The following is a 25,591-nucleotide window of genomic DNA, read 5'->3' as shown; positions in this document are numbered from 1 at the left end:
TGGGGAGACAGGCAGGGGACTGTGTGTATGTCTGTGTCCACACAAAAACAAACGGGCTTCATGCTCAGGTGACCCACCGCTCCAGTTTGTCCCAGACTCTCCACATGGGGTGCCCAGAGGCCTCCCCTTAGCAGCCCCTTCATCCCTCCTCCTCTCCCCTCAGGCCCCATGAAGGGAAAATGGAGTTACCACCACTCTTCATGGGCAGCTGGGGGCCCCTTAGCAGTCTCTCTACCTCCTCTCCCCCTCTCCTCAGGCCCCATGCCCAGCCCTGAGGTTTGGAGAGCCTAGTAAGTGCCCTATCAACATGTTAATCAAATTACTTAGGAGCTAAAATTGACGCTGTTCATTAATTATACAAGATTATGCTAATTGTGTATGCAAATGCATGCAAGGGAACAGAAGGTGTTCAGGCGCATGGTGGGCCATTAGCATAGAGGATGGGGTGCGGGTGAATTGGCATGCTAATGTATGCGCCCCAGCTATTTATAGTCCCCCAGCCCATCTGCACTGCAGCCACCTCTGCCCCAAGTGGGGATCATGGTGGAGAGGCAAGGTCCAGGCCTGGCAGGTGGCTATGGCCCTGGGGACACTCAGCCTTGGCTGCTGCCCCAGGCCAAGACCGGGAAGTAGCATGGGCCACCGCCACTGTGGCCACCCGCACTTGGGCTTAGATTGTCACGCCAACCTCCTCATTCACCATCCTTTCTCTGGCCTAGGCCCTTTGGTGCCTGACTCTCCCTGGAAGCAAAATAACTCTTCCAAGTAAGGCACCCCCTGCTAAGCCAGGATATTTTACTTCATTTTAATTACTTTAAACTTAGTCACAGGTGGCTCATAGCCACCGTATCAGACAGCATAGACCTAGAAAGAGGAAGTGTTGCAAAAGATACATGGGTTGAAGCACATGTTCAAAACAAGTAGGAAGGTTTTGGGAGAGAAAGCAGGTTGAGAGCAAAGGGCAGAATCACATTAGATATTTGTTTCCAAGTGCAACTTGGGGTGGAGAACTGGGGGGAAGGGTCCTCCATTAATTTTCACCCCTTAGGCCAGATTCGATTTTATTGAATTTCCTGGTGGTCTAGTGGTTAGGACTCCATGCTTCCACTGCCAAGGGCCCAGGTTTGATCCCTGGTCAGAGGAATAAGATACCACAAGCTCTGCAGCATAGCAGAAGAAATTTTTTTGAAATTTTAGTTTCTCAGTTACACTAGCATCATTTTAAATGCTCAAAAGCCACATGTGCACAGGGAACTCTACCGAATGCTCTGTGGTGCCCTAAATGGGAAGGTAATCTGAAAAAGAGGAGATATATGTGTATTTACCACTGATTCACTGTGCTGTACAACAGAAGCTAACACAACAGTGTAAAGCGACTATACTCCAATAAAAACTAATAAACTTTTAAAACTAAAATGGAAAAGAAAGCCACAGGTGGCTACTGGATATCATTTTTGGAGAAGTTCTATCAGATAGGATTTATGATCAGATTTCTGTTTCCTTGCTCCTGACAGTCCTGTAGCTGCAAGTGCCCCTGGGCTCAGCCCATCTCTTTCAGTTCCTGACAGCTTTCTTTTTGGAAGTGTGAACATAATCTCAGCTCTAAGTATTTATCTCACCAGGGTGTAGGGAGTGAAAAGCTGGTGAAAGCTCTCTGCCTTGATTTCTTTAGGGTGAGATTCCTAGAAGCAGAGCTGGAGATAGAGTTTCTTGGGAAAGTGATTTATTGCAGGAGAGCTCTGGAGTGAAATGAGTGAGGGAAGCAGGACCGGACATGAGAGGCAGCTTAGCCAGGAGATAGTCTCAGCTGGAGTCTAGCAGCAGCCTGATCCTTTGGGGAGCTCTCTCTCTTTTTTTAGTATTTATTTATGTGGTTGTGCCAGGTCTTGGTTCCAGCACACGGGATCTTCAATCTTTAGTTGCAATATGCAAACTTCTTAGTTGCAGCTTGTGGGATCTAGTTTCCTGACCAGAGATCAAACCCAGGCTCCCTGCATTGGAAGCACAGTCTTAGCCACTGGACCACCAGGGAAATCCCCTTTGGGGAATTCTGAATATGAACATACTAAGAGTTGGCTCCTTGCGATGTCGGTCCTTCTTTGGCCACGGCCTGCTGGTGAGGAGCATGTGCTTCTGGCTGAGGATAATCCAGTAGTGGGGGAAGCTGTAAGCCATTTGTTTAGTTATTTATTTTTAATTTATTCATTTGGCCATATCACACAGCTTGCAGAATCTTAGTTCCCCAGCTAGAGACTGAACCCAGGCTCCCTCAGTGAAAGCACTGAGTCCTAACCACTGCACCCCCAGGGAATTCCCTGGCTGTGAGCCTTTTAATAACACTCTCAGGAGCTGTGAGTGGGGGAATCCAGGCAGGCACCAGCCCACCTGATACCTGGACACAGCCTTCCAAAGAGCAGTTCCATCCCACTGTGCTCTCCACCCCTTGAGAAGCCAGAGGACTCACATCAGTCACCTCCACATTTCCCATATGTATTGAGTGTCTTTTGAGGAAAGCATTGTGTGAGGGGAGCTTTCCTTATGCAGTGGTGTCACACTTGAGAAGTTATGTAGAAGTCAGATGTTTGCACTTGAGTCACATTCAATTCAGCATTTGCTTCTTTGGTATGGAATATTCCATTGACAAGGAAGGTTCATTTTAATTTCATCTTGAGTTGTGTTTACAGAGAGAAATAAAAAGCATTTATAGAGATGATTAGGAAGCCTAGACTGAGTTCAGGATGTGGCAAGGTAGGTGTGCGGGTGAACTACTACTCTTACCTTTCACTTAAATCATAGGCATCAGAGTCATGATGCAGAACTTCCCCCTTTTAAATGCTTTGTTAGTTGGATGACCACTGTTCACAACTCATCTGGTCATTTATTAAGCTTTTTATTATAAAGAATGTTGAACATATAGGCAGAGTAAAATAATGAACCACATCTGTCCTTTACTGAACTTCAACAATGAGCAACTCTATGCTCATCTTAAAGTCCTGATCTTTAATCCTGAAAATCTTCTCAGACTGAGAGCAGCTGTCACCATAGCCAAAGGCCCCACACTAGGAGCAAGGGAATCTTGGTCTCTCCTTTGCACCCCAGATGAATCTGTCACCTTGAGGAAATCCCCATGAAATGGCTCACCTGGTCCCTGCACAGCTTGCCTCTCAGGACTGCTTTTGAAGAAAGGTTTGCCGCATTGTCCCGCAGTGGCAGCCTTGTGGCTAGGGCAGGCCTGGATTGAGAGAACCCCAATTAAAAGTACTTTTCCATGACTCTAGTCATAGCTCAGCTGGTAAAGAATCCACGTGCAACGCAGCAGACCTGGGTTCGATCCCTGGGTTGGCAAGATCCCCTGGAGAAGGGACAGGCTACCCACTCCAGTATTCTGGCCTGGAGAATTCCATGGACTGTATAGTTTGTGGTCGCAAAGAGTCAGACAGGACTGAGCGACTTTTACTTTCACTTTTCCTGTCAGTATCAGTGGTTCATCAAAGTCCCAAGTTTGTATCCTGACTTTGGCATCTACTGTGACTTTGTCGTTTATCCTTGCTGATCTTTGGTTTTCTCATCCATAGAGTGAGGATGGTTGCAGACCTACAGCAAGATTATGAGAGGATTAAATAAGATCATGCAAGTTGTAGGTTCAGCAGAATTCTAGCCGCTTGTTAAGTGCTCAGTTAATAAGACTTGGATCACTGTTTAAATTTTTTTTGCATAGTTTTGCATTATATTTGTAACTGATGTTTGTATTTATGGTGGTTTCTTCTAGTAATTCTAATGGCAGCTTCTAGTACTCGACTTTTCTATGAGGCACAGATCCTTGCCCCAACCCAGGCAGCATCCTAAAATGCTCACCCACAAGTCAGCCAGCTCTGTGGGTTTGGCCTCATCTTGCTTTCCCAAGCTTGTGGCCCATCCCAGCCAGAGAAGGGGAGCCTCCTCCAGCTCTCTTCCAGCTCCATGGGGTGGGGGAGGGGAGATGCTCAGAAACACCAGCACCAGGACTCATCCAGGCTAGGGGCATGGGGGATGCTTCCCTGGTGACTAGCAGGATCTCACAGGCCTTCAACGAAGGGCACGTGCCTTCCTGCCTTAGGTCCCCATAGGGTGTCTCCTACAGCTCCCCTTCCCGCCAGGTTACCTGGCCCTCCCCAGTTCCCAGCCTCCACATCTGACCTCTGTACAGACATAGCTGAAGGACCTGCTGCTCCTCCTTCCTGTTGCCGATGCCATTCTCATTCTCATCCTTCTCAGACTGCTCTGGGTTCTACTCCTCTCCTCAGAGTGGAACGAAGTGTCACATGTGGTGCCAGCCTTTGGAGAGGTTTCCTGCACTGTCCTCATGTTAATTCCCCCACCCTAGCCTTCCAGCCTCTGGGGACGTGGATGGTGCGTCACTGTCCCGGGGTGGGGAAAGAAGGGCCCAGAGACACCTTTCCAAGGCTGAAGGTAGCCAGGTACTGTTGAGAGGATGGAGACACATCTGGGCACTACTTCTGGCTCTCTAGACTAGAACAGTCCCCCCGACTCCAAGCCCTGTGCTACAGAATTTCTGAGACTAACCTTGGAGGACAGAACCCTTTGGGTGCTAGTCACCCTTGTTAAAGCATAATATTCAATATGTTAGAAATATGATTCTCACATAAATTATTACTCAGGATGCGTTGAAGTTTTCTGTAACTTATTGATGGAAGAACCAGCAGGATGACAAGGCTGGTTCAAAGGCTAAGAGGACTGATATAGACGACTGAGGAAAGAGTTGAGGAGAGAGGGAGGGAGAAAAAACAGATCATGTGAAAAATACTTGAATAAGATTGCCAAGTTAGACCAAAAACTAGTTAATGTCCATAGAACAATAAAATTGTAATCTTTAGGGCTCATTTCTCTACCAAGCAGAAGTTATTTATTTCTCCCAACAAAAATGATTTGTACCTCATCAGTTTTCTGCAAATTAGCACCTAAATTAACAGAGTCTGGCCCCAATTAATAGCAAATATGAGTCAAAGTTTTCTATTCCCCTAGAGAATCAGCTAATTCTTAGGTGGCTTTGTTAACATAATAGTCTGGAAAAACACTGTGTAATATAAATATGATATAAGCCATTATACATTTGTCATTTTTAAATTTTTTAGTAGCCACATTTTAAAAAACAAAAACTGGTAAAATCAATTTGATCATATATTTTATTTAACTCAAGATATCCAAAATATTATTTCAACATGTAATCAATACCAAAACATTACTAATGCGATATTGTTAAATTCCTTTTTTTCTGAATGTTTGAAATCCAGCGTGTATTTTATGCTTAGAGCACACCGCAATTCAGACTAACCGTATCTCAAGTGCTCAGTGCCACTGAGGGCTGGTGGTGGCCATATTGGATAGTGCAGCTCTAAAGCAGTCATTCTTAAACCCTAGGGTGCATCAAAATTACCTGAGGATTTATGAAAACACAGATGGCTAAGTCCCACCTCAAGAGTGTCTGATTCAGTGGGTCTCGGGTGGAACCTGAGATTCTGCATTTCTAGCATGTTCCGGCTGATGCTGGTGCTGCTGGTCTGGGCACCACACTCTGAAAACCACTGTTCCAAGGATGACTTGGAAAGAACTCACTGTCATCTTTTTGCCTTATTTCCAAGTCATAGATGATTTTGCTTAATATCCGTGGTGGTGGAGCCACAGGCTATCTGAAGTGTTAGCATCAGCCTGGCCTCTGACTGGATGGGTGCTGTCTGGACACTGCCTCAGCAACTACCAGATGGCGGTGGGTGAGACTTCTGCCTCTCCACCACTGATGGCATCGACTGTGTGGAGCTCTGAGCTAGAGGTTCAGGGAGAAAGAAAAGGGGGACTGGCTTCAGTACCCTCAACAGAGAGCCCAGGCCTTGTGTGGTTGCTTTTTATTCAGTACTACCCTACAGAAGATGCCAACCAGGGGTTCAGAAACTGAGATGTCCCAGGAAAGGCCTGCAAAGATGGAGGTACCAGCAGAGTCTTGGGGTTCTCAGGGAGGGGTGGTCTCTGTAGCCTAAAAGGGCCAGAAGAGGTTGGCCAGACAGAGACTGGGAATTGGCGTGGATCCAAAGGACAGATGCAACCTGTACAGTCAAGGGAGATGGTGAGAGACCTGCCAGACAAGGGTTATGGGAGAGGTTGATGAGGGAGCCTCCCAGGGGGAGCCAGGATCCTGCAGGTAGCAGCAGCCTGAGGCTTTGGGAGGCTGAAATGAAGGCGGGATCAGAAGGGACCTCAGCAAGCATCAGTTGCTTCTCTCCTGGTTCATGGATGAGGAAGGATCCGAGAAATGTGAAAAGATTTACCTCAGGCCACACAGTGAGGCAGTACCTGGGAAGTCTTCATCTCCAGCTGCATCCCAGAGTTCTACAGGTTTGGGAGTGGGGTGGGGTGTCCAGGGCACGTGTGTGGATGTAAAGGAAGTGTGTCCCATGCTTGTTGAGTCTTCAGTGATGTCCAAGGGCTAGCATTAATCCACTTTAGGACAGAGACTGAGTCCTATCCAGTGTCTTGTCCTCCTCCTTCTAGCTCTGTGTAAAGGCCTAAGCACATGGATATGGAGTTTAAATGAAATGGTCTGCACCACGTGTGACTAGGGTGTCTACACTCTGTGGGACATATATGAGGTAACTACTGTCAGAGAAGGCAATGGCACCCCACTTCAGTACTCTTGCCTGGAAAATCCCATGGATGGAGAAGCCGGGTAAGCTGCAGTCCATGGGGTCGCTAAGAGTCGAACATGACTGAGCGACTTCATTTTGACTTTTCACTTTCATGCACTGGAGAAGGAAATGGCAACCCACTCCAGTGTTCTTGCCTGGAGAATCCCAGGGACGGTGGAGCCTGGTGGGCTGCCATCTATGGGGTTGCACAGAGTTGGACATGACTGAAGCGACTTAGCAGCAGCAGCACTGTGGGTATAGGGCTATACACCACAGGGCCCTCACAGGGGTCTAGGGAGTTATTACTATGGCATATAGGGTATCTACACTGTAGAGACTACAATTTGGGGGCCATATAAGCTGTCTGTGCTACAGGGTATCCTGTGGGGTATGCACTGTTCAGGGTCACAGGAGGCGACTGCACCTCAGAATGCTCTGCAGGGGTGTACAGAAGGTCTACACTACATGAAAGTATTCCTTGGGTGGTGTCCACTAGGGGTGAAAATGTGTGCTGGTGGAATGTCTCTATGGAACGAGAACTAAAAGGGGTTCCCAGGAGGGGACCCATTGTGAGGGGGAACATGACAGGGGCTAAGGGGTCAGAGGTGGGAGGGGAGACACATCTCCGGGAAAGCAACTGCTGCCACCTTCCACTGAGGGGTGGAAGTTCCCCTGGGGACACCTCTGTCCAGGGGTAGTGCCCACACCTCCCAGGACTTGGGGACTTCCGCTTTGGGGACTAGGCTTTTACAGCCTGCTACAAATCTGATTTCATGCTCATAGAGTTTGGAAGCAGCTCTGATGAGCTAAATGGATGTACACATCTGGAGTTCAAAACCAGGGGGCTGATCAACTGAAGCAGCTGACTGGAGTAGCTCAGCTCATAGAGCAGCCCAGGAGGCTATGCTTTGTACTGGGACCCCCACAGACTGTAGCCCAGAATACTACAGTTTGTAAAGAGCAACTTCCTGGATGTTCAGAGTCCTGCAGGGGTGAAGGCAGATGACTGATAGTATCCTGAGTTTACTAACAGTACAAAACCAGAGTATTATCCATGGTTACCTCATGGAGAGTGGGCAGGGGAAGAGAAGGTCTCACCATCCCCATCAAATGCCTAAAAGAAGGATCAAGTTCTCATGTGTTTATCTAAAAAAACAGTCAGTCACATCACTGCATATACTGTGCTTTTTTCTAATTACTGTATGTGCAAAAGAAGGTATCCACTGTGGTGTACAGTGTGTCTGACAGGTACACCACGTGTATATGATGACTATATGCTCTGTGTAGTGTTTGCTATGTGTATAAGGAATATAGGGCTTCCCTGGTGGCTAAAATGGTAAAGAATCAGCCTGCAATGCAGGAGACCTGGGTTTGATCCCTCAGTGAGGAAGATACCCTGGAGAAGGGCATGGCAACCCACTCCAGTATTCTTGCCTGGAGAATCCCCATGGACAGAGGAGCCTGGGAGGCTATCCATGGGGTTGCAAAGAGTCAGACATGACTGAGGGACTAAGCATACACATAAAGGATATAGAATGTGTGTGAGGGAGATCTGTTTGCTGGGGATGTAGTGGGACAGAGGGTCTGTGTGTGAGGGGAATTTGTTGGGGGGATGTGCTGGTGAAGAAGGAAGGGGGAGTCTGCTACATGTGATGACAGTACAATGTCTGCAGTGACTATTCTGGGAAATCACATACAACATAAAAATGGTGTACTCATGTATGCACTCATATTCTTTCAGTGCATATACAGTGTAGGATGGACATACACTGTGCGTGATGATATAGACTGTACGTGATCAGCATACCACATGTGCATCATGGGTCCAGGCTGATGGAGAGTACATATTACATATGCTTCTGTGAAGTGCGATAGGTCTACTTTATGTGTGACGGCTGTATCTTGTGCGTAGTAGTATATAAGGCATATAGAGTGTGCGTGCATGCTAAGTCACTTCAGTCATGTCTGACTCTTTGCGACCATATGGACTGTAGCCCACAAGTGGGATTCTCCAGACAAGGATAATGGAGTGGGGTACCATTTCCTTCTCCGATATACAGTGTAGATATAGTATATTTACTGTTCATGATGAGTAAACATCTCCAGACTGATAGGTGCACTCTGGGGGAAGGATACACTATGTGATACGAATGCACTGTGTATGTGATGAGCATGTGCTGTGCTCAGTCATTCAGTCATGTCCCGCCCCTTGTGACCCCATGGACTGTAGCCCAACAGGCTCCTCTGTCCACAGAATTCTCCAGGCAAGAATACTGGAGTGGGTTGCCATTTCCTTCTCCAGTGATGAGCATATACTATGATAAATATACATGGTATGGGATAAGTTTTTAGTAAGTGGGAGTACCTGTTACATATGGAGTATATAATAATTCATGAGTACTAGGTATATATAGTATATATATAATAGATGTGTTCTCTAGGATGAATTACTGTGTATAGATATGATGAGTATATACTTTGTGAGACAGTTAAGCACTATGTAATCTATAGACTGTGGAGGTGGGAGATTTTCTGGACAGTGAAGTTGTTGTTGGGACAGGTCTCCTGGATGTGTGACATGTACCCTGTGCATATGGAGCTTAGGATGGGAATGTGGGGTGTGTGCCTTGTGTGAGCAGGCAGAGGGGAAGTTGCCCTGCTGGGAGGCGGCGTGGCAGAAAGCAGCTGGATCTCCATCTGTTTCTAGAACCCTCAGCCCCTTGAGCCCACCCACCACACTGTTTCAGGTTCTTCCTCAAGTTCTTCCTCAAATGCAACCAGAATTGCCTAAAGAATGCGGGGAATCCCCGAGACATGCGCCGTTTCCAGGTGGGTCTGAGGGTCTGCTACCCTTTCCTGCTGGGGGGGGGGGGTGGCGGGCATGATGTGACCCTGCCATCCTAAGGCCCCAGGGGCTGATCTCTGCTCAGACCCATGTTTTGGAGCCTGGTGCCTGCTGGGGGTGGGGCAGCTCTGTCTCCACTTACTCTGGCTGCCAAGGGAGGCTTCATTAGAGTCCCACTTAAGGAGATGCTAATTGTGACATTTTTACATGATTAACGACCCAGCTAATTTGCATAGCGTGAAGCAGAGAGCAGCTGCCCTTAGCACATCCCCAACCTGCACACCCCTCCCAGTGAAGGGTAGAGGGGAGAAGGAGGTAGCCCCAATTTCCTCCCAAGGGTAGGGGCTTCTGCTGACGGGTTCTCAAGCTGATGCCCCCCTCCCCCATCAAAACGCTCACTTGCACTTGCCTAAGACCCATTCCTGACTTGGCGCCCCAAGGATACAGCCTGTGGTGCATGTGAGTGGAGAAATAGCAGCCACTCTGCCCAAGGAGTCAGAGGGTTTTTTTTCAAGGCTTTCGATTTTTCTAGCTCCTGGGGGTCCGTTCCCCTGGGCAGCCAGAGACTGTGTATCTGAGAGGGTCACCTGATCCAGTTGGTCCCCCTTCCACCAGCTCAGCCCCAGCGGGGCTGAAGCTCTTCCTCATGCCAGTGACTCTGAACTACACTTACAGTATCCAGCCACCAGCCTCAAGTTGCCAGTGCCCCCCCAGCAGTCCCTTACTGGGAGCCCCAGCCAGGCTGGCCTTGGCTCTCCCCACAGGTGGTGGTGTCCACAACAGTGAGCGTGGATGGACATGTGCTGGCTGTGTCAGACAACATGTTTGTGCACAACAACTCCAAGCATGGCCGCAGGGCACGCCGCCTGGACCCCTCCGAAGGTCAGGAGCCCCCAGTCCACACCCTACTGCCCCGGGCCCAGCTAGCCCCAGTCCCCACCTTGGCGTGGGCCCCTGACCTGGCTCCTCTCCTGCCTCCCAGCTGCCACCCCCTGCATCAAGGCCATCAGTCCCGGGGAGGGCTGGACCACAGGAGGCGCCACCGTCATTGTCATCGGCGACAACTTCTTCGACGGGTTACAGGTCGTGTTTGGGAACGTGCTCGTGTGGAGTGAGGTGGGCCACTCCCGCCAGTCTCCCTCCCAGCCTGGGGCTGGACCCTGCCCTCACCGGGTCAGAACCCGCAGGCCTCCCTTCTCCTCTCGCAGCTCATCACGCCCCACGCCATACGGGTACAGACGCCCCCACGGCACATCCCTGGGGTGGTGGAGGTGACCCTGTCCTACAAATCCAAGCAATTTTGCAAGGGAGCCCCGGGACGCTTTGTCTACACAGGTAAGGAGTCAGGTGGGTGAGGGGAGACCCAGGGTTGCAGGAAGGAGCCCCGCATCACACACACTAGCCCTGGTATGGGAGTCGGCAAATCGCTGTGGTGTGGCCAGGCGGCCAGACCCCCTAAGCCCCTGCTGGTGCTCACCCCACACCCCAGGACACCTCCTCTCTGGACCTTCTTTCCCTCACTTCTGTTTCCCTCCCTGGCCTCCACCAGAGCAACTCCCCGCACCCGCTTCACCTTCTGCACTCCCCAGTGTCTAGAACATCTCCACGGGGAGATTTATTTCAAAGATGCCCCCCAATAGGGAGAATGGATACATGTAAATGTATGGCTGAGTCCCTTTGCCATCCACCTGAAACTACCACAACATTGTTAATTGGCTATTCAGTTCAGTTCAGTCGCTCAGTCGTGTCCGACTCTTTGCAACCCCATGAACTGCATGCCAGGCCTCCCTGTCCATCACCAACTCCTGGAGTCCACCCAAACCCACGTCCATTGAGTCAGTGATGCCATCCAACCATCTCATCCTCTGTCGTCCCCTTCTATACTGCAATGCAAAATAAAAAGTTAAAAAAAAAGATGCCCCCAGATAACTTGCTGCTTCCCAGATCTTCCTGGTTCTCCTGGTTCCCCCAAGCCACCCCAGGCTTCATTCTGCATGCACACAAACACACACACATACCTTGCACGAAGCCAGGGCAAAAAGTTAACAGAAGACAGGCGTGTAGGCCACTCCTGAAGATCTGGCTTCATCCCCCGTCCTGGCTCTATTTGACCCCTGGCCAGTATGCTCTCCACTGCCACCTTCCAGCACTTCTCCCCATTCCCCCACCCCACCCAAGATATATTCACTGAGCCCTTCAAAAGGCACCCTACTTACTGCTTGCTGGGAGCTCCAATATAAAAGTGAGAGGGGACAAGCAGGGAACACCACATGGACTGGTAGAGTTACACAGTGGAAGAGCTGGTAGATGGTCCAAGAAAACCTCCAGGTGGGAGTGCGGGCTACACTGCTAAGCTGGAACCAGAGGGGTCAATAAGGAGGTAGAGGTGAGGAGGAAAAGGTGTCCCAGGAGAAGGAATGGCAAGTACGCAGACCCTTGAAGTGGTGCCTTAAAATGGGCTTCCCTGCTGGCTCAGCAGTAAAGAATCTATCTGCCAATACAGGAGATATGGGTTCTATCCCTGGCTTGGGAAGATCCCCTGGAGAAGGAAATGGCAACCCACTCCAGTATTCTTGCCTGGGAAATCCGACCGACAGAGAAGCCTGGTGGGCTACAGCCCATGGGCTCGCAAAAGAGTCCGACACAACTTAAGCAACTAAACAACATCAAAAAAGGAAATTCACTAAATGTAGAGTTTGAAGTGGAGAAGGTAGGTAGGGCTTTAAGGCTGGTGAGATAGGTCTCCGCCAGACTAGAGGAGGGGGGAGGGGAAGGGAAGAGGTTTTGGAAGCCTGGTCAGGAGGCTGCAGCATCCACCCCAGAGCCCTGGGTGTGGGCCAGTCCATTCCTGGGGCACAGGCGTACCCCTAACAGTCAGGCGCCACTAAGAGTCCACCAGAGCTGTGATAAATGGAGATTGTTGCGCGTTTTTTCTCTTTTTATGGTAAATAGTTTACTCCTTATAAGCTCAAAGAAAAGCTGCAGACAAAACTCCAGTCTTGTCCCTAGGAGTACTGAAGTTTTATTTTATACAGTTGTCTTTTTTTCAAATCACAAATGGGATCCTATAGTGCATGTGTGTTAATGCCAAGCAGCTGGCACAGGGCCTGGCTAAACATTTGTTGAAATCAATGAGCACGAAAGGAACTGAGGAAATTTCCCGAACCTTGCTGACCCACGTGCCTGGAGTTCTCCCAGAGGCCTGGGCTGGGCTCGGAGGAGGGGGTCTGCATCCAGGCTCGGGGACCGCTGGCTGGTAGGCGCTATGCGGGGAGGGGCGTCCTGCAAACACCGCCCCTTTCCCCAGCCCTGAATGAGCCCACCATTGACTACGGATTCCAGAGGCTGCAGAAAGTTATTCCCAGACACCCCGGAGACCCCGAGAGGCTGCCCAAGGTACTCAAAAGGGCGAGGCAGGGAGGCCGGTGGCCGGTGGCCGGAGGGGGGATAGGGAGGGAAGAGGTAGCTCCGGGCCCCCTGCACCCCCGCCACCCCCGCCCGGGGCCGCCCCTCCGTCCGCCGTCTCCTCCCCTGCCCCCAGGAAGTGTTGCTGAAGCGGGCGGCCGACTTGGCAGAGGCCCTGTACGGAGTGCCCAGCGGCAACCAGGTATGGCGCCTCCGCCCGCCTCCCCGCGCCGGGCCCGGTGCTGCCCGCCTCCCGGCGCCCGCTGCTGCCCCGGCCGTGCCCGCTCTTGTCTTCGCAGGAGCTCCTCCTGAAGCGCGCGGCGGACGTGGCTGAGGCTCTGTACAGCGCCCCCCGCCCGCCGGCGCCGCTCGGACCCCTGGCGCCCAGCCACCCGCACCCTGCCGTCGTGGGCATCAACGCCTTCAGCAGCCCGCTGGCCATCGCCGTCGGAGACGCCACGCCGGGGCCGGAGCCAGGTGCGTCCGCCGCCGCCCGGAGGCCCCTTCCCTGCGGGCGCGCGCCACTGACGGCGGCTCTCCCGCAGGGTATGCGCGCAGCTGTGGCAGCGCGTCCCCGCGCGGGTTCGCGCCCAGCCCCGGCTCACAGCAGAGCGGCTACGGCGGCAGCCTCGGAGCTGGCCTCGGCGGCTACGGGGCCCCGGGCGTGACCGGCCTCGGTGTGCCCGGGTCCCCCAGCTTCCTCAATGGCTCCACGGCCACCTCACCCTTCGCCAGTGAGTGTCCCCTGCCCGGGGGGCGGGGGGGACGGACTAGGCCTCGGGGAGCAGAATGGGGCTCAGCTCGGCCCCCTCCTAGCCTATGGGATTGGGAGGAACTCCCGGCACTGTCCGGTGAGCGTCGACCCTGGCCTTGCCCTCCTGTATGCGACCTCTCTCTGCCTTTGGAGACCCACCCCGCCACCCTGGGGCCAGGGCACTTCTCGCACCTTTATCTCTTTGCTGGCCGCAGTTGTGCACATCGCTTCTAGCTTTTTCCTCCTGCTGAAATGAGCTTTAACACGAGGGTATCCTCCTTAAATCTAGTGGCCCTCCGGCCTTCCCTTTGTATGCCAGGGCTTCAGAAGGAGGGCTGGTGCCCCCTGCCGGAAGCCTGAGGAAACTCAGGGCGCAAGAAAAGTAGGTGTCCACCTGGCCCCACGGCCCCCAGGAGACGCGGGGGCTTGAGGAGGGAAGAGGTAGCTCCCACAATCTAATTGTGCAGAGCAAGAGAATTCTGTGTAGTCAGACACCTGGATCCAGCATTTGTTGAAATGAGCTGACATTCAGCAAGTTACTTCAGTTTTCTCTGTAAAACAGGATCAGTATCATCTGTTGCTTAAGGTTGTTCTCAGACCTGAATGTTCAAGTGTACATAAAGGGCTTGGACACAATTCAGAAAGAGTGCATGACTTTGCATTCCAGCACTAGCTGTGGGCACTAACCATCTTCTGTATGGTTTCTTAAGGTGTGCAGCTCAGAGCTGAGTAGATGAGCAGAGGGCATTTATGCTTTTACCATGCGTGGCCCTCAACTCCCTCCTTCCAACACTAAGTTCCAAAAGAGCCTGTCTACAGGTTCCTATAGCTTAGCTATTCAGCAGACATGTATGAAGCACTTACTCTGTAAAGCACCTGGCTTGGGGGATAGCTCCACCCTTGCTCACCTTCAAGGAGCTTGCCCAGCAATTGTAAGAGAGCATGCACCTTGATTCCTGGGAGACACTGCTGTGCCAGAGGAATGGGAAAGCCGGCCAAGAAGGAGCTGGCTGCGTGGCTTTTCCTGCCTTTCCTTAGCCTATCCCCTGTCTTTTGTTTGCTATTGCTGAAGACCAACATATCTGGCACCTGCCTAGACTTCCTTGCCATGGCCTACCTCCTTTTTGGCTGTGAGTTGGATTCTGGGGCTCTTCCTTTGGCCTCGGCTCAGTGTCTGGGACCAGAAGCCCCCTATGCATGGTGTCCCCACCAAGACTCCTGTCTCCTCTTTGCTCTAGCTAGGCTACAGTGCTCCCACTTTGCTTCAGTTCTGCACAGTACTCTTACCACCTGTCTCAGGGTTCCCCCCGGATCAAAGCTGGTGGAATTTGAAACACCAGCCCCCCTTATCCATCACACACACAGTACAATCAGTCAGCAGTGGAGGAACAAAGTGCCCCAGGGGGCGAAAGCCAATTGCCTGGAGTCTTCCCATTCAGCCAAGAGATCAAGAATTCCCTAGCTGCTTATGCCCTACTCCAGCATCACAGCCCCACTCCAGTCCCATCTAGTAGTGTCCTGTCCAGTCCCCATCCACTCCCCTTGGGCATGCTTTGTGGTGGCACTCCAGTGGGTGTCATTCTCAGTGAGTTTGCCAGGGCGTGCCTGTAATAACATCCGGAACGGTCCCTGCCAGAGGCTGTCTGCTTAGACCTCTTCTCTGCCTTCTGCTTCAGCCCCCAGCAGCTCTGGACTGACCCACAACTCCCAGTACTACCCAAGCTGCAAAATGCAGCTGTGAGCTCCGGGCCTTGAAAGATACAGTGCATTTCTGCCATTCATCTCAAGCCCTCCATGGAGTTCCATGGGCCTCATTAGCTAGCAGTCAGCATTGTCTTAAAGGAGATGATCTATGGGGCTGAGCACATTTGGAACAGGGACAGCTGTTGAAGGCATCCCTGTTCTGAAGTGGGGGGTGGGGGATGGGGATGAGAGTGTTTTCTAAATGCCAAAAGCAGTTTTCTCAGGCTACTGTTTTCTTTCAGGAAACTCCCAACCTCACCCCACTGGCTGCTTCTTGAACAACACTCAAATCACAGTCCTATTGGTGTTTGGAAAAGAGAGGCAGGGAATTGGGTTCAGATGAGGATGTAGAAAGAGGGATCCAGAAATGACCTGGGCAGGAGCCTCAAGAGAGGAAGTGGGGCAGAAGAAGGAGGGGCAGACAGAGGCTGTGTGTGGGAGGCTCCCTGGTTATTCTCAGGAGAACAAGCCACAGCTGTGGAGGTCAGGGGGTTAAAGAACAGGACGATCTGAGAATGTGGATTTTTGTACATTTCCTTAAAATTGAGGAGCTGGAAGAAGGAGATAGAGGAAGCCTCTAGGACCAGGGCTGAAGATGATGAGGACTGGCATTAAGCTGGAAGAGAACAAAGTCAAAGGGAGTGCAATTTGTAAGGGGCACATATTTGTCAGGGGGAGTTAGGGCTCTTGTGTGAGCTGTGATCCTGGACAGAGAGGCCTTATAACAGGAACCTATGTGAACCCCCCAAACTTCACCCTGACCACCTGCCCCTGACCTTTGACTCTAACCTTGATGCCCCAGGGCCCATCACTATTTCTGAGTTTCTCAGAATCCCGGTGATTTTCAGCAGGAATCCTAACTTGTTCCATCTCATCTTCATTCCTATCTTTATGGACACCTCTCTGTATTTGGTTTCATTGGATGTTCTGGTTTTGCTTGCTCTCTTTCTTTCTTTTTTAACCTCTTCTGGTCTTATCATCTCCAACCCTAAGAGAAAGGGTCTCTAGATTCCCGCTGCCCCAAACAGCAAGTGCTAGCCCATAATCCTAGAGGCTCTCAGGCTGCCTCCAGACTCTACACTGTACTGGTCCCCCCAAAACCTTCACAGCCTCCCACTGAGGGCTGAGCCTGGCACCCAGTTCAGCAGCCCGCACAGGGCATACTGCTCGTGCCAGGACAGCAACCAGGCTGCTCACTCTGGTGCTGTCTCCCTGTTGTGTCTCCCACTGCCTTCCCTGCTGCGCCTGCCCCTCCCCGCCCCGCCCCGGAGTCATGCCCTCTAGCCCCCCGCTGGCCTCTGCCTCCTCCATGTCCCTCCCGGCGGCTGCCCCTACCACCAGCGTCTTCTCCTTCTCGCCTGTCCACATGATCTCCGCTGTCAAACAGAGGAGCGCTTTTGCCCCCGTGCTGCGCCCGCCCAGCTCCCCACCCCAGGCCTGCCCCAGAACCCACGGAGAGGGGCTTCCAGGTGAGTGCTCTGAGCTGCCTTGCTGGGACCTACCTGGTGGAGCAGCTGGGCTTGCGGGGCCCACTCCATCCGTATCTCACAAGAGCTTGAAGCCAGTTGCCCAGTTCTCCCTGAGGGGTGCAGAGAAGGAAGCTCTGCAGGGGTCCAAGGAGGCCTATCTGGACCCTCTTCCCTGGGCCTCATAGCTTGGGATGGTCTCACTCTGGACCATCAAAAAGACTCAGATACTAGTCGGAAAAGGTTTGGAAACCACTCCAGGGCCTCACCCCCATCCAGTTGAGCCCAGAGTAAAGACCCAACACACAGCTGGAGGAACCGCAGCGTGGGCTGCATGCCTTTGACCTGCACCTCCCTGCGTCCACCGGAGGGTAGCATGCACCATCATGAGAGACCCGGTCACTCAGTGAATGGAGGGAGGCTGACCTTAGGTAACCTTTAGCCCAGCTTTGCCTTCCCCATTTTACAGATAGGGAATTGAGACCAGGTCACCCTCCCACAGTCCATTAGTGAAATAATTTATGTACCATTTATCAATCTCTTCCAAGTCAACATCCAACTTAACAAAGCCTGGGCTCTAACCAGTAATGTATATAGCAAGTCAAAAAGAGTTGCATCCCCTTGAATAAGAGGACTCGTGGGGTGGGCTTGTTAGATGACGCTCTAGGATGATTTGAGGTAGAACACGGTCATATTTGTCCTTGTTTCCAATTTTTGGATAATTTTTCTTAAGTGTGTTTGAAGCTTAAAATGCAGGGAATAGGAAGGACAGAGGACCACCCGTTTCTTTTGCAGCAGACCATAGTGAGGGGTTTAGGCAGAGGCAAGAGTGATGGAAGGGGTGAATTTCATGGGATGTGGGAGGAAGACTTGCTGCCATCACTGCATTAAGTATCAGTACTTCTGGAGGCTGCCCTCTGTCCTTTCCCATCCTGATACATGGCTGTCCACTTCCTCACCTTGAGAGAGGCCCTCAGAAGGAGAAATGCTGCGAAGAAGAGGGAAGACGACCCCTAGAGTCATCTCTCTTGACTGACGAAACTAGGGGAGCAAGAGCTTGAGGCTGCACCTCCTAAGAGGTCTGAGGGACACACCTCACCTAACTATCTGCAGTGCTGGGCCCAGGCTAAGAGTGGGGGCGGCTGACTACCTTCAAGGCTCTTGATAGCTCTGCCCTGAAAAAGTGCCTGCTGCTTCCAATTGAGAAGGGTGCAGGCTACACATGGCTTATGGTTCCCCTCCTTGGTTACTGTAGACCAGCCTTTTGAAGATTCTGACAAGTTTCACTCTCCAGCTCGGGGACTTCAAGGCCTGGCGTACTCCTAATTACGGTAGGTCTTTGGCTGGGTCTTGCCTTCCCCACCCCCACCCCCACCCTTGGATGGGCTCTCTCCAAAAGCCTTTAGCAGGGATGGGGAGTTGAGGTCCAGGTCTCCCTCTCCAGGGCCCATCTAGACAGTTGTCAGGACCACAAAACCCAGTGGCCCAGGCTAAACAAGAAGAGAGAAGTGGCTTCCGTTGCCTGTGGCCAGCCTTCCTCCAGGATCTTCATCTTTTCCTTCCCCACCAGGTCTACAGGTGTTGCCCCCACTAAGCTTGGACTAGTGGTCCCTCCAGGATTCACACCCATGCTGTGGATGATAGCACAGACAGATGCAGGGCCAGGGCTGCAGGCAGACCTCAACCCACAACCCTGAATGGGGAGAGCCCTTCCTCCCTGTGCTCAAGAGCACTTCAGTCCTACAGGCTTCTCTCACCTCCCTTTTCTTGGGGCTTGTTGGAAGCCCCAGCACTGTGCTGATGCTCTTGTTCGGAGAGCATCCTAGGGAGGTGCTGGGATGCCTGACCTTACTTGCTGGGTCAGTTCCTCTGAAAGAGATGGACCTTGTACAGACCAAGGACATCTGGTGATACGAGCAGGGATGGGGACTGTGGGAAAGAGCTCAGGGAGAGGTGGCCTGGGAAGGTCCTGTTTGTGTCTGACCATCTCAACCATCCCAGCATCCCAGTTCTCTCTGGGGCAAGGGGTGGTGCCCAGCAGCCTGCCTAGGCTCCCATGGAGCTTCTGACAGCTACTTGATCCCATGGCTGCCCCACTCCTTGGGTCCTGCTCACTCATTCTTGCCACATCATGAATCTCAGAGGGGGCTTTGGGCATGAAGGACACAGAAGAGGAGGCGCCAGGACCCTTGGATTGGTTGATCTTGCCCTCAGTGAATGTCTCATGGACTCTGGCCCTCCACACAGATGACTCTACCTGGCCCCATAGAATCATGGGTCCAGCTGCCCCTGGCCTCATGTTCTGCTGAGGTTGGAAAAAAACAATAAACACAAATGCAGCTAGCCACCTGGCCTCTCTGTCTGCTTCCTTGGCATGGGTCTGCTTCTCTCTACAGCTCTAAAATGCCCCTGAGCAGCCTTCTTACACCTTGGGCTTTTTCGATAGCATTGGAGTTCAACTGACAAGTATTCCCTGCCCAAGATATGTTCTCGGGTACTGTGTAGGGGGGCCCTGGAGGGGTGGGAAGCCAGCAGGCCTGAAGACCCAGTACATGGGCTCAGCCCTGACAGCACTGACTGGGAACACATTCTGAGCACTGAGGAATCAGTCCCCCAGCTGTCTGACCGGGACCAAAGCGGGTTGGAGAGGGTCTTGTCAGAAGGACATTGCTGGGAACCAGAACAGAGCCAACTAAATACTACCCCAATGTACAGAGGCTCAGAAGTGAAATTCTTCCTGATTGGAGGCCTCTGGGTGGGGAAACTTTGCTTCTAAGGCTGCCTAACACCCCTAACCTCTTTGCTTCTCCCCAGCTCTAGGCATTTGCCAGCTCTCCTGTCCTAGAGTTTGGGAAGAGAGGTGGTTAGAAAGGCAGGATTCCCAGGCTCATTCACCCAACTCAGGATGAGTCGCTCCCCTACCAGTGTCCCCTGGACCCCAAAGGTCTGCCTCTGTGACAATGGGAGCCACTTTTTTGAGGCAATGTCCAGAGAGCCCAGGGTCCAGCTCCAGGCTTCAGGCTTCCTTCTCTCTCCTGCCGGCACTCCTTGACTCTGGCCTGTGGAAACCCTATCTTTCCCCTAAGGCTGCACCCTGCAGGCCTCTGGACTAATACACTTGCCAAGGCAGATGGGCTGGCCCTGTCCTTCAGAGGCCTCCACTTTCTCCTCTTGTGTTCCTGCAATCCCTGGGATTCATCTCCCCTGGGCCCATGACGGGGTAGCCTTGGGTCATCCTTCCTTCTTAGTGCTTGCCTCGCCTCCCCTCAGTTCCTACCTTCAGCCTGTGTTGCAGAGCCCCAAAGCCTGGCAGCCACACCCTGTTCCATGCAGGCTTTGAGCAGTTTCTACAGTCCAGGGCCTTCCCAAGCTGACTACCTGCTACCTGCTGATCTTACGAGATACAGGTTATTACTGAGTAGTGGTAGCTCTGGTTCCTGGAATGGGTCAGGTGCTGTGGCTGGTGTAAATAAGATGTGGTATTTGTCCTCATGGATCGCACAACTATACCCAAGCCACAGTTTGAGTCTGTGCTGCTCACACCTGGGAATTCCTTGGGGGTCAAGTGGTTAGGACCCTGCACTTCACTGCTGGGGGTCCAGTTTCAGGAAACTGAGATCCCACAAACTGCTCAGTGCAGCCAGTCAATCGGTAAAGACACTTCCCACTCCCTCATTATAGCAGGCAGAGCCAATCACTTACGATGCTTTCTCTAGACTGAATTATGTCCTCTCAAAATTCATACATGGAGCCCAAACCCCTCCGCCTTTGTGGCTGTATTTGGAGATAGGACCTTTAAGCAGGTGATGAAGGTTACATGAGGTCATAAGAGTGGGATCCCAATCTGATGAAACTGGTGACCGTGTGTGAAGAGGAAGAGAGCCCAGAGCTCTCTGCATTGCGTGACGACACAGCGAGGAGGCAGCCACCCACAAGTCAGGGGGAGTCCTCCCCAGGAATCGAATCAGCCTGCACCTTGGTCTGGGACTTCTAACTTCCAGATCCATGAGAAAATAAATTTCTTTGTCTAAGCTACCTAGTCTATGGTATTTTATCCAGGCAGCCTAGCTGACTGACACAATTTTCTTTCTCATATATCTTGGTTTTGGTACCCCTAGATGCAGAACCTGGGACAGGTTCCCTGCTGCAGAACTCTGGAAGACAGTGTAGAGCACATCTGAGTTTTCTCACCCAAAGGGCAAGAGGATCTGGGATATTGATCCTCCAGCCCTCATCTGTCACTACCTAGAGGCTGTTCCCAGGAGATTAACTCTCTGACACTTCTGGCCTGCCTGTCCTTCCTGCAGGGAAAAAGCCACCAGCAGGCTTTGTTGTAGGATGTTGTAAACAAATTCTGAAACAGTGAGGGGACATGGACATGTATAACCAACAATTCTACTATTCCACAGAACCACCAGGGTCACAAAATCCTTTTTAACACAGTCTCTAGTCAGGGATGTCACTTGAGATGACAACTGTTAACCATATCTGGCAAATATTCACACCAAGCCTTTTTGTAACTGATAATTAGTGAGTGAGTGAATCTGGACCAGGAGTCGTGGATCAGAACGAGACAAGCCTGCAAGCAAGTCTGGGCCTGCATCTGGGTCTGCAGCACTTCCAGCAAAGCAACAAAGGCTTTTTTTTTTTCTGGTTCTCACAGTCAGAACATGTCTGTGGACTTCCAGCGTTCTCTAGTTGAAAGGTACTCTATTTTCCATCACTCCAGCCATCCTGTTGTTCAGTTGCTCAGATGTGTCCAACTCTATAATCTCTTGGACTGCAGCATGCGAGGCTTCCCTGTCCTTTACTATCTCCCAGAGTTTGCTCAAACTGAAGTTCATCAAGACAGTGATGATCTCATCCTCTGTCTTCCCCTTCTCCTCCTGCCTTCGATCTTTCCCAGCATCAGGGTCTTTTCCAATGAGTCAGTTCTTCGAATCAGGTGGCCAAAGTATTGGAGTTTCAGCGTCAGCACCAGTCCTTCCAATGAATATTCAGGACTGATTTCCTTGAGGATGGACTGGTTTGATCTCCTTGCAGTCCAAGGGACTCTCAAGAGTCTTCTCCAACACCACAGTTCAAAAGCATCAATTTTTCAGTGCTCAGCCTTCTTGATAGTCGAACTCACACATCTGTACATGGCTCCTGGGAAAACTATAGCTTTGACTATAAGGACCATTGTTGACAAAGTGATGTCTCTGCTTTTTAAAAAGCTGTCTAGATTTGTCATAGCTTTTCTTCCAAGGAGCAGGTGTCTTTTAAATTCATGGATGCAGCCACCACACACCATGATTTTGGAGCCCAAGAAAATAAAGTTTGTCCAGCCATCCTGAATCAGGGTGATGTTAAACTAGTGACAGAGGCCTGGTCTTGATCTTCCATAAATCTCTATGGAGACCCCACTGCCCAACAAATGCTAGCATATAACAAGGTCCTAATTCTAGCAACAGTCCTGAGGCTTTGTAGACAAGATAAGACTGGGTCATGGGGATTGACCCCTGGAAGTGCTGGACACAACAGGCCAATGGTGAAAGTTCTAACCCTGTGCCTATATTCATATTGGTTAGGGTGGCATCATGCACCTGGAATGGGGGTTGTCTTCACCTGGATTCCCCCAGGAGCAGAGTGTGAGACAAAGATTTGGTCTTGGAGGGTTTATTTGGGGCATAATCTCAGGGAGCAGTAGTGAGAGACAGAGGAAGGGAGGCAGGGGAGGTAAGGAAGCCCAATACTGTATGTGTGTAAGCAAGTCACTTTTGTGAGTTATCTGAGGCTTAGTCCCACCAGAAAACTCTGGGAAACCATGTAAAACACATGCCTCAGATTTCCCACCTGAAGGTCAAGGAGCAAGCATCAGTCAGTTGTCAGAAGCTTCTAGGGGCGGTGAGAGGAGAGCACCACCTTCCTGGAACTTCTAGGGTGACAACAGGCCCCAGAAACTAGAGAAATATCTCAGGCAAAGGGATGCAGTGCTGGCAGACGAAGTCAGACAGGTGCACACTGAAGAGGCAAAGATGAGGGGCTCTGGATAGGGAATGACTGTGCGTACCGGAGGTGGCCCCAGGCAGTCCAGCAGTGGAAGAGGAAGCTGGTTTTTCCTGGTTGAAGTCAGTTTATGAATTTTTCATCATCTGCAGGTCATCCCTGTCCTGAGACCAGATGACACAAACTCTGCTCAGACTGTTTCCGGTGGAGGTACCAAGATGACAGATGACAAAGGGATCCTTCACAGCATCAGCCCACCACCAGGCTTTTTTTTCCCACAGGGCTAATGGGGTGGGAATAAGATGGGGGTCACATTGTTGGTCACTTGACCTTTAGAGAAAGAGCATCTCCCAGGAAATCCTCTGTGTCCTTCCCATTTGTTTCCCAGCAGAACCATGCTGCTGTGTTCTGCATCCTCCAGCAGCCTCTGGGGCTGTACTCGGCTCAGACAGGACCCGCTGTGAACAGGCCTCACTAACTCCAAGGAAGTCTGACCGCACCTTTGATCAGCCCTGATGCTGACTGTTTTGCTAAACATCCTCCTCTTCCCATCCCTGCCCATATTGGAGGCACCCTTAGTTTCTTCCAAAAAGAAAAATGTCCCAGGGAACTCTTTGGCAGTCAAGTGGTTAGAACTCAGAGCTTTCACTGCTGTGGTCTGAGTTCAATTCCTGGTCGGGGATCTAACATCTCACAAGCGACATGGTCCAACCAAAAAGAGAAAAATCTCCCAGAAAAATGGAAACTGACGTGCAATGCAGAAAGGCTGGTCTTTTCAATAAATGACTTTGCGTCAATCAAATATTGATATGAAAAGATGGAACCTGACCTCTATTACACAGCATTCACAAAAATCAATTAAGATGAACTGTGGACATAAATGTGAAAGCTAAAACAGTAAAACCTCATGCCCTTGAATATAAGTTGTTAGTTGTTTGCCAGAGTAACCTCTAAGGTCTATTTCCCCCACCATATGGTCGACTTAGAATGAGACAAGCATTATACATGGTTGAGGTGTTTCAAATGGACCCCCAAATCTCTTGTCTCTTCCCTAAGATTACTTCTCCAGATAGAAAGAAGTTCACAGATCACACAGTGTCTTTGTCCCCTGGTTCTAGAAGAGCCAGGCTCTTCAGTGATTCTCAGAGGCTCCTTGCTCCTACTCCTGGTCTGACCAACTTCCCCTCCTTGTCCACAGCTTTGCACATACACCCACGAGCTTCCTTCCTCTGCTGCCATTCCAGCAAGCAGTAACAACACACTTTGGGTGACAGAAGGGAATGAGCCAGCTTGAAGCCAGCTACTTTGAAGTCTGGTGTTCATAAGAAGACCCCCAAAGTGAGAGTCCTGATTGATGTGAGCACTGACCTCTCTGATGGACTCAGGTCCTCCTGTCACTTCTTCCACACTTTCCGGCTCACTGTCACTAAGGGATTTTTTGATAACTGGAATTTCTTAGTTGAATGTAGTCTAAATTATCAATCTTTTCTTTATGGTTAGTGTTTCTTGTATCCTTTTTAAGAAACCTTCACCTATCCCCAAATCAAGAAGATACTTTAATTTTTATATATGGTGTGAGCAAGGGGTCAAGTTTAACTCACATTTCGTAATACTTCCACAGATTATCTTGGATTTTCTTAAGTTGATATTGTCATCTGTGTTATCATCAGTGTTTTCTTCATTTCCAATCCTTATTTCTTTTCTTTCCTTTTCTTTCCTTTTCTTTCTTAAATACACCATTGGTGCCTTCAATACAAAGTTAAATAGAAGTAGTGTTAGTGGGCAGTTTCATTTCATTCCTCGTCATGAATGGCAAACTTTTAACATTAAATGTCATGTTTGGTTTTATAGGCATCCTTCTATTCCTAATTTTCTAAAAAAAAAAAGTTTAATTATGAATGGATGCCTAATTTTATGGAATGCTTACGTGCATATAAAGAGAATCATATAAATTTCTCCATTATTTTGTTGTGCTGAATTACATTCATTAAATGTCTAATGTCGAACCATTACAAATCAAATGCTCACTAAGTCATTCTACCTCGATGCAAACCTGTCTCCCCTCAGCTGAACCCTTAGCTCTGGGTCCCTTCTTTTGGAGTTTCAGAAAGACACTCATGGACCCTCTGTCCAGGTGCCCCTGCTTCTAGTCACTTCTCAAAGGAGAAGGTGTCCAAGCCCACCCCTGCCCCCACCTTGCCTCAGTCCTGAGGAGATGAGGAGTGAGGAGGGGCAGCTGCTGGGATTAGAGCTGAAGGGACTGGCAAGGGAAAGGGGGTGTTCTGAGTACATACACAGCCCCCACTGGAGACGGAGCAGAAGAGACAGGGTGACTTTAGAGATATGGAATAGACTTCCCAGCAGGGCAGTAACAGAAACAGGACTTTCAAGACAAACAAGATATTTATGCACATTCCTTGTGGCAATATTATTCCTTGAGAGAGAAAGAGCCAAGTGTTTAAAAAAGGGGAAGGAAAACACTGTCAAGCAGAGATCTGTTGTTCCTTGGAGCCCAGCATCCTGGCATCTTGGTTCTCCAAAGCCTTCCCTTCCTCATTCCCTGCCAGCCTGGGAATGAACGCTGCCCTGAGGACCCTTGGCTGTGCCACGGGCCCCTTGGGGTGAGCTGCCAGGGCTCCCAGAGGAGGTGTGGGTGCCTCCCCGTGGCCAGGGTGTAAGAGTCTGTCCACCTGGCACCATGGCCAAAGGCCAT

General features: G+C 50.8%; 1 protein-coding gene across 6 annotated transcripts in view; it reads left to right on the top strand.

The window, feature by feature from the left end:
• Positions 1-24,723, top strand: part of EBF4 (early B-cell factor 4) — a 66,030-nt gene extending 41,307 nt beyond the window's left edge. For 2 of the 6 annotated variants that reach the window (XM_018057439.1, XM_018057436.1), the window contains 11 exons: positions 9,425-9,506; positions 10,287-10,404; positions 10,505-10,638; positions 10,731-10,857; positions 12,830-12,918; positions 13,064-13,129; positions 13,227-13,404; positions 13,473-13,661; positions 16,696-16,893; positions 18,146-18,221; positions 18,461-19,238. In XM_018057439.1, coding sequence (XP_017912928.1) covers positions 9,425-9,506; positions 10,287-10,404; positions 10,505-10,638; positions 10,731-10,857; positions 12,830-12,918; positions 13,064-13,129; positions 13,227-13,404; positions 13,473-13,661; positions 16,696-16,893; positions 18,146-18,216 — 1,252 coding nt within the window. In that variant the 3' untranslated portion in view covers positions 18,217-18,221; positions 18,461-19,238. Of the gene's footprint in view, positions 1-9,424; positions 9,507-10,286; positions 10,405-10,504; positions 10,639-10,730; positions 10,858-12,829; positions 12,919-13,063; positions 13,130-13,226; positions 13,405-13,472; positions 13,662-15,666; positions 16,894-18,145; positions 18,222-18,334; positions 19,239-23,030 lie in introns of those variants that run through there. The other 4 variants (XR_001919024.1, XM_018057438.1, XM_018057437.1 and 1 more) reach the window with 4 other exon arrangements.

Source organism: Capra hircus, chromosome 13, assembly GCF_001704415.2.
Source record: "Capra hircus breed San Clemente chromosome 13, ASM170441v1, whole genome shotgun sequence".
In the NCBI taxonomy this organism is placed as follows: Eukaryota; Metazoa; Chordata; class Mammalia; order Artiodactyla; family Bovidae; genus Capra; species Capra hircus.
Note: the sequence above shows the minus strand (reverse complement) of the source record. Positions and strands in the feature narration are given on the sequence as shown.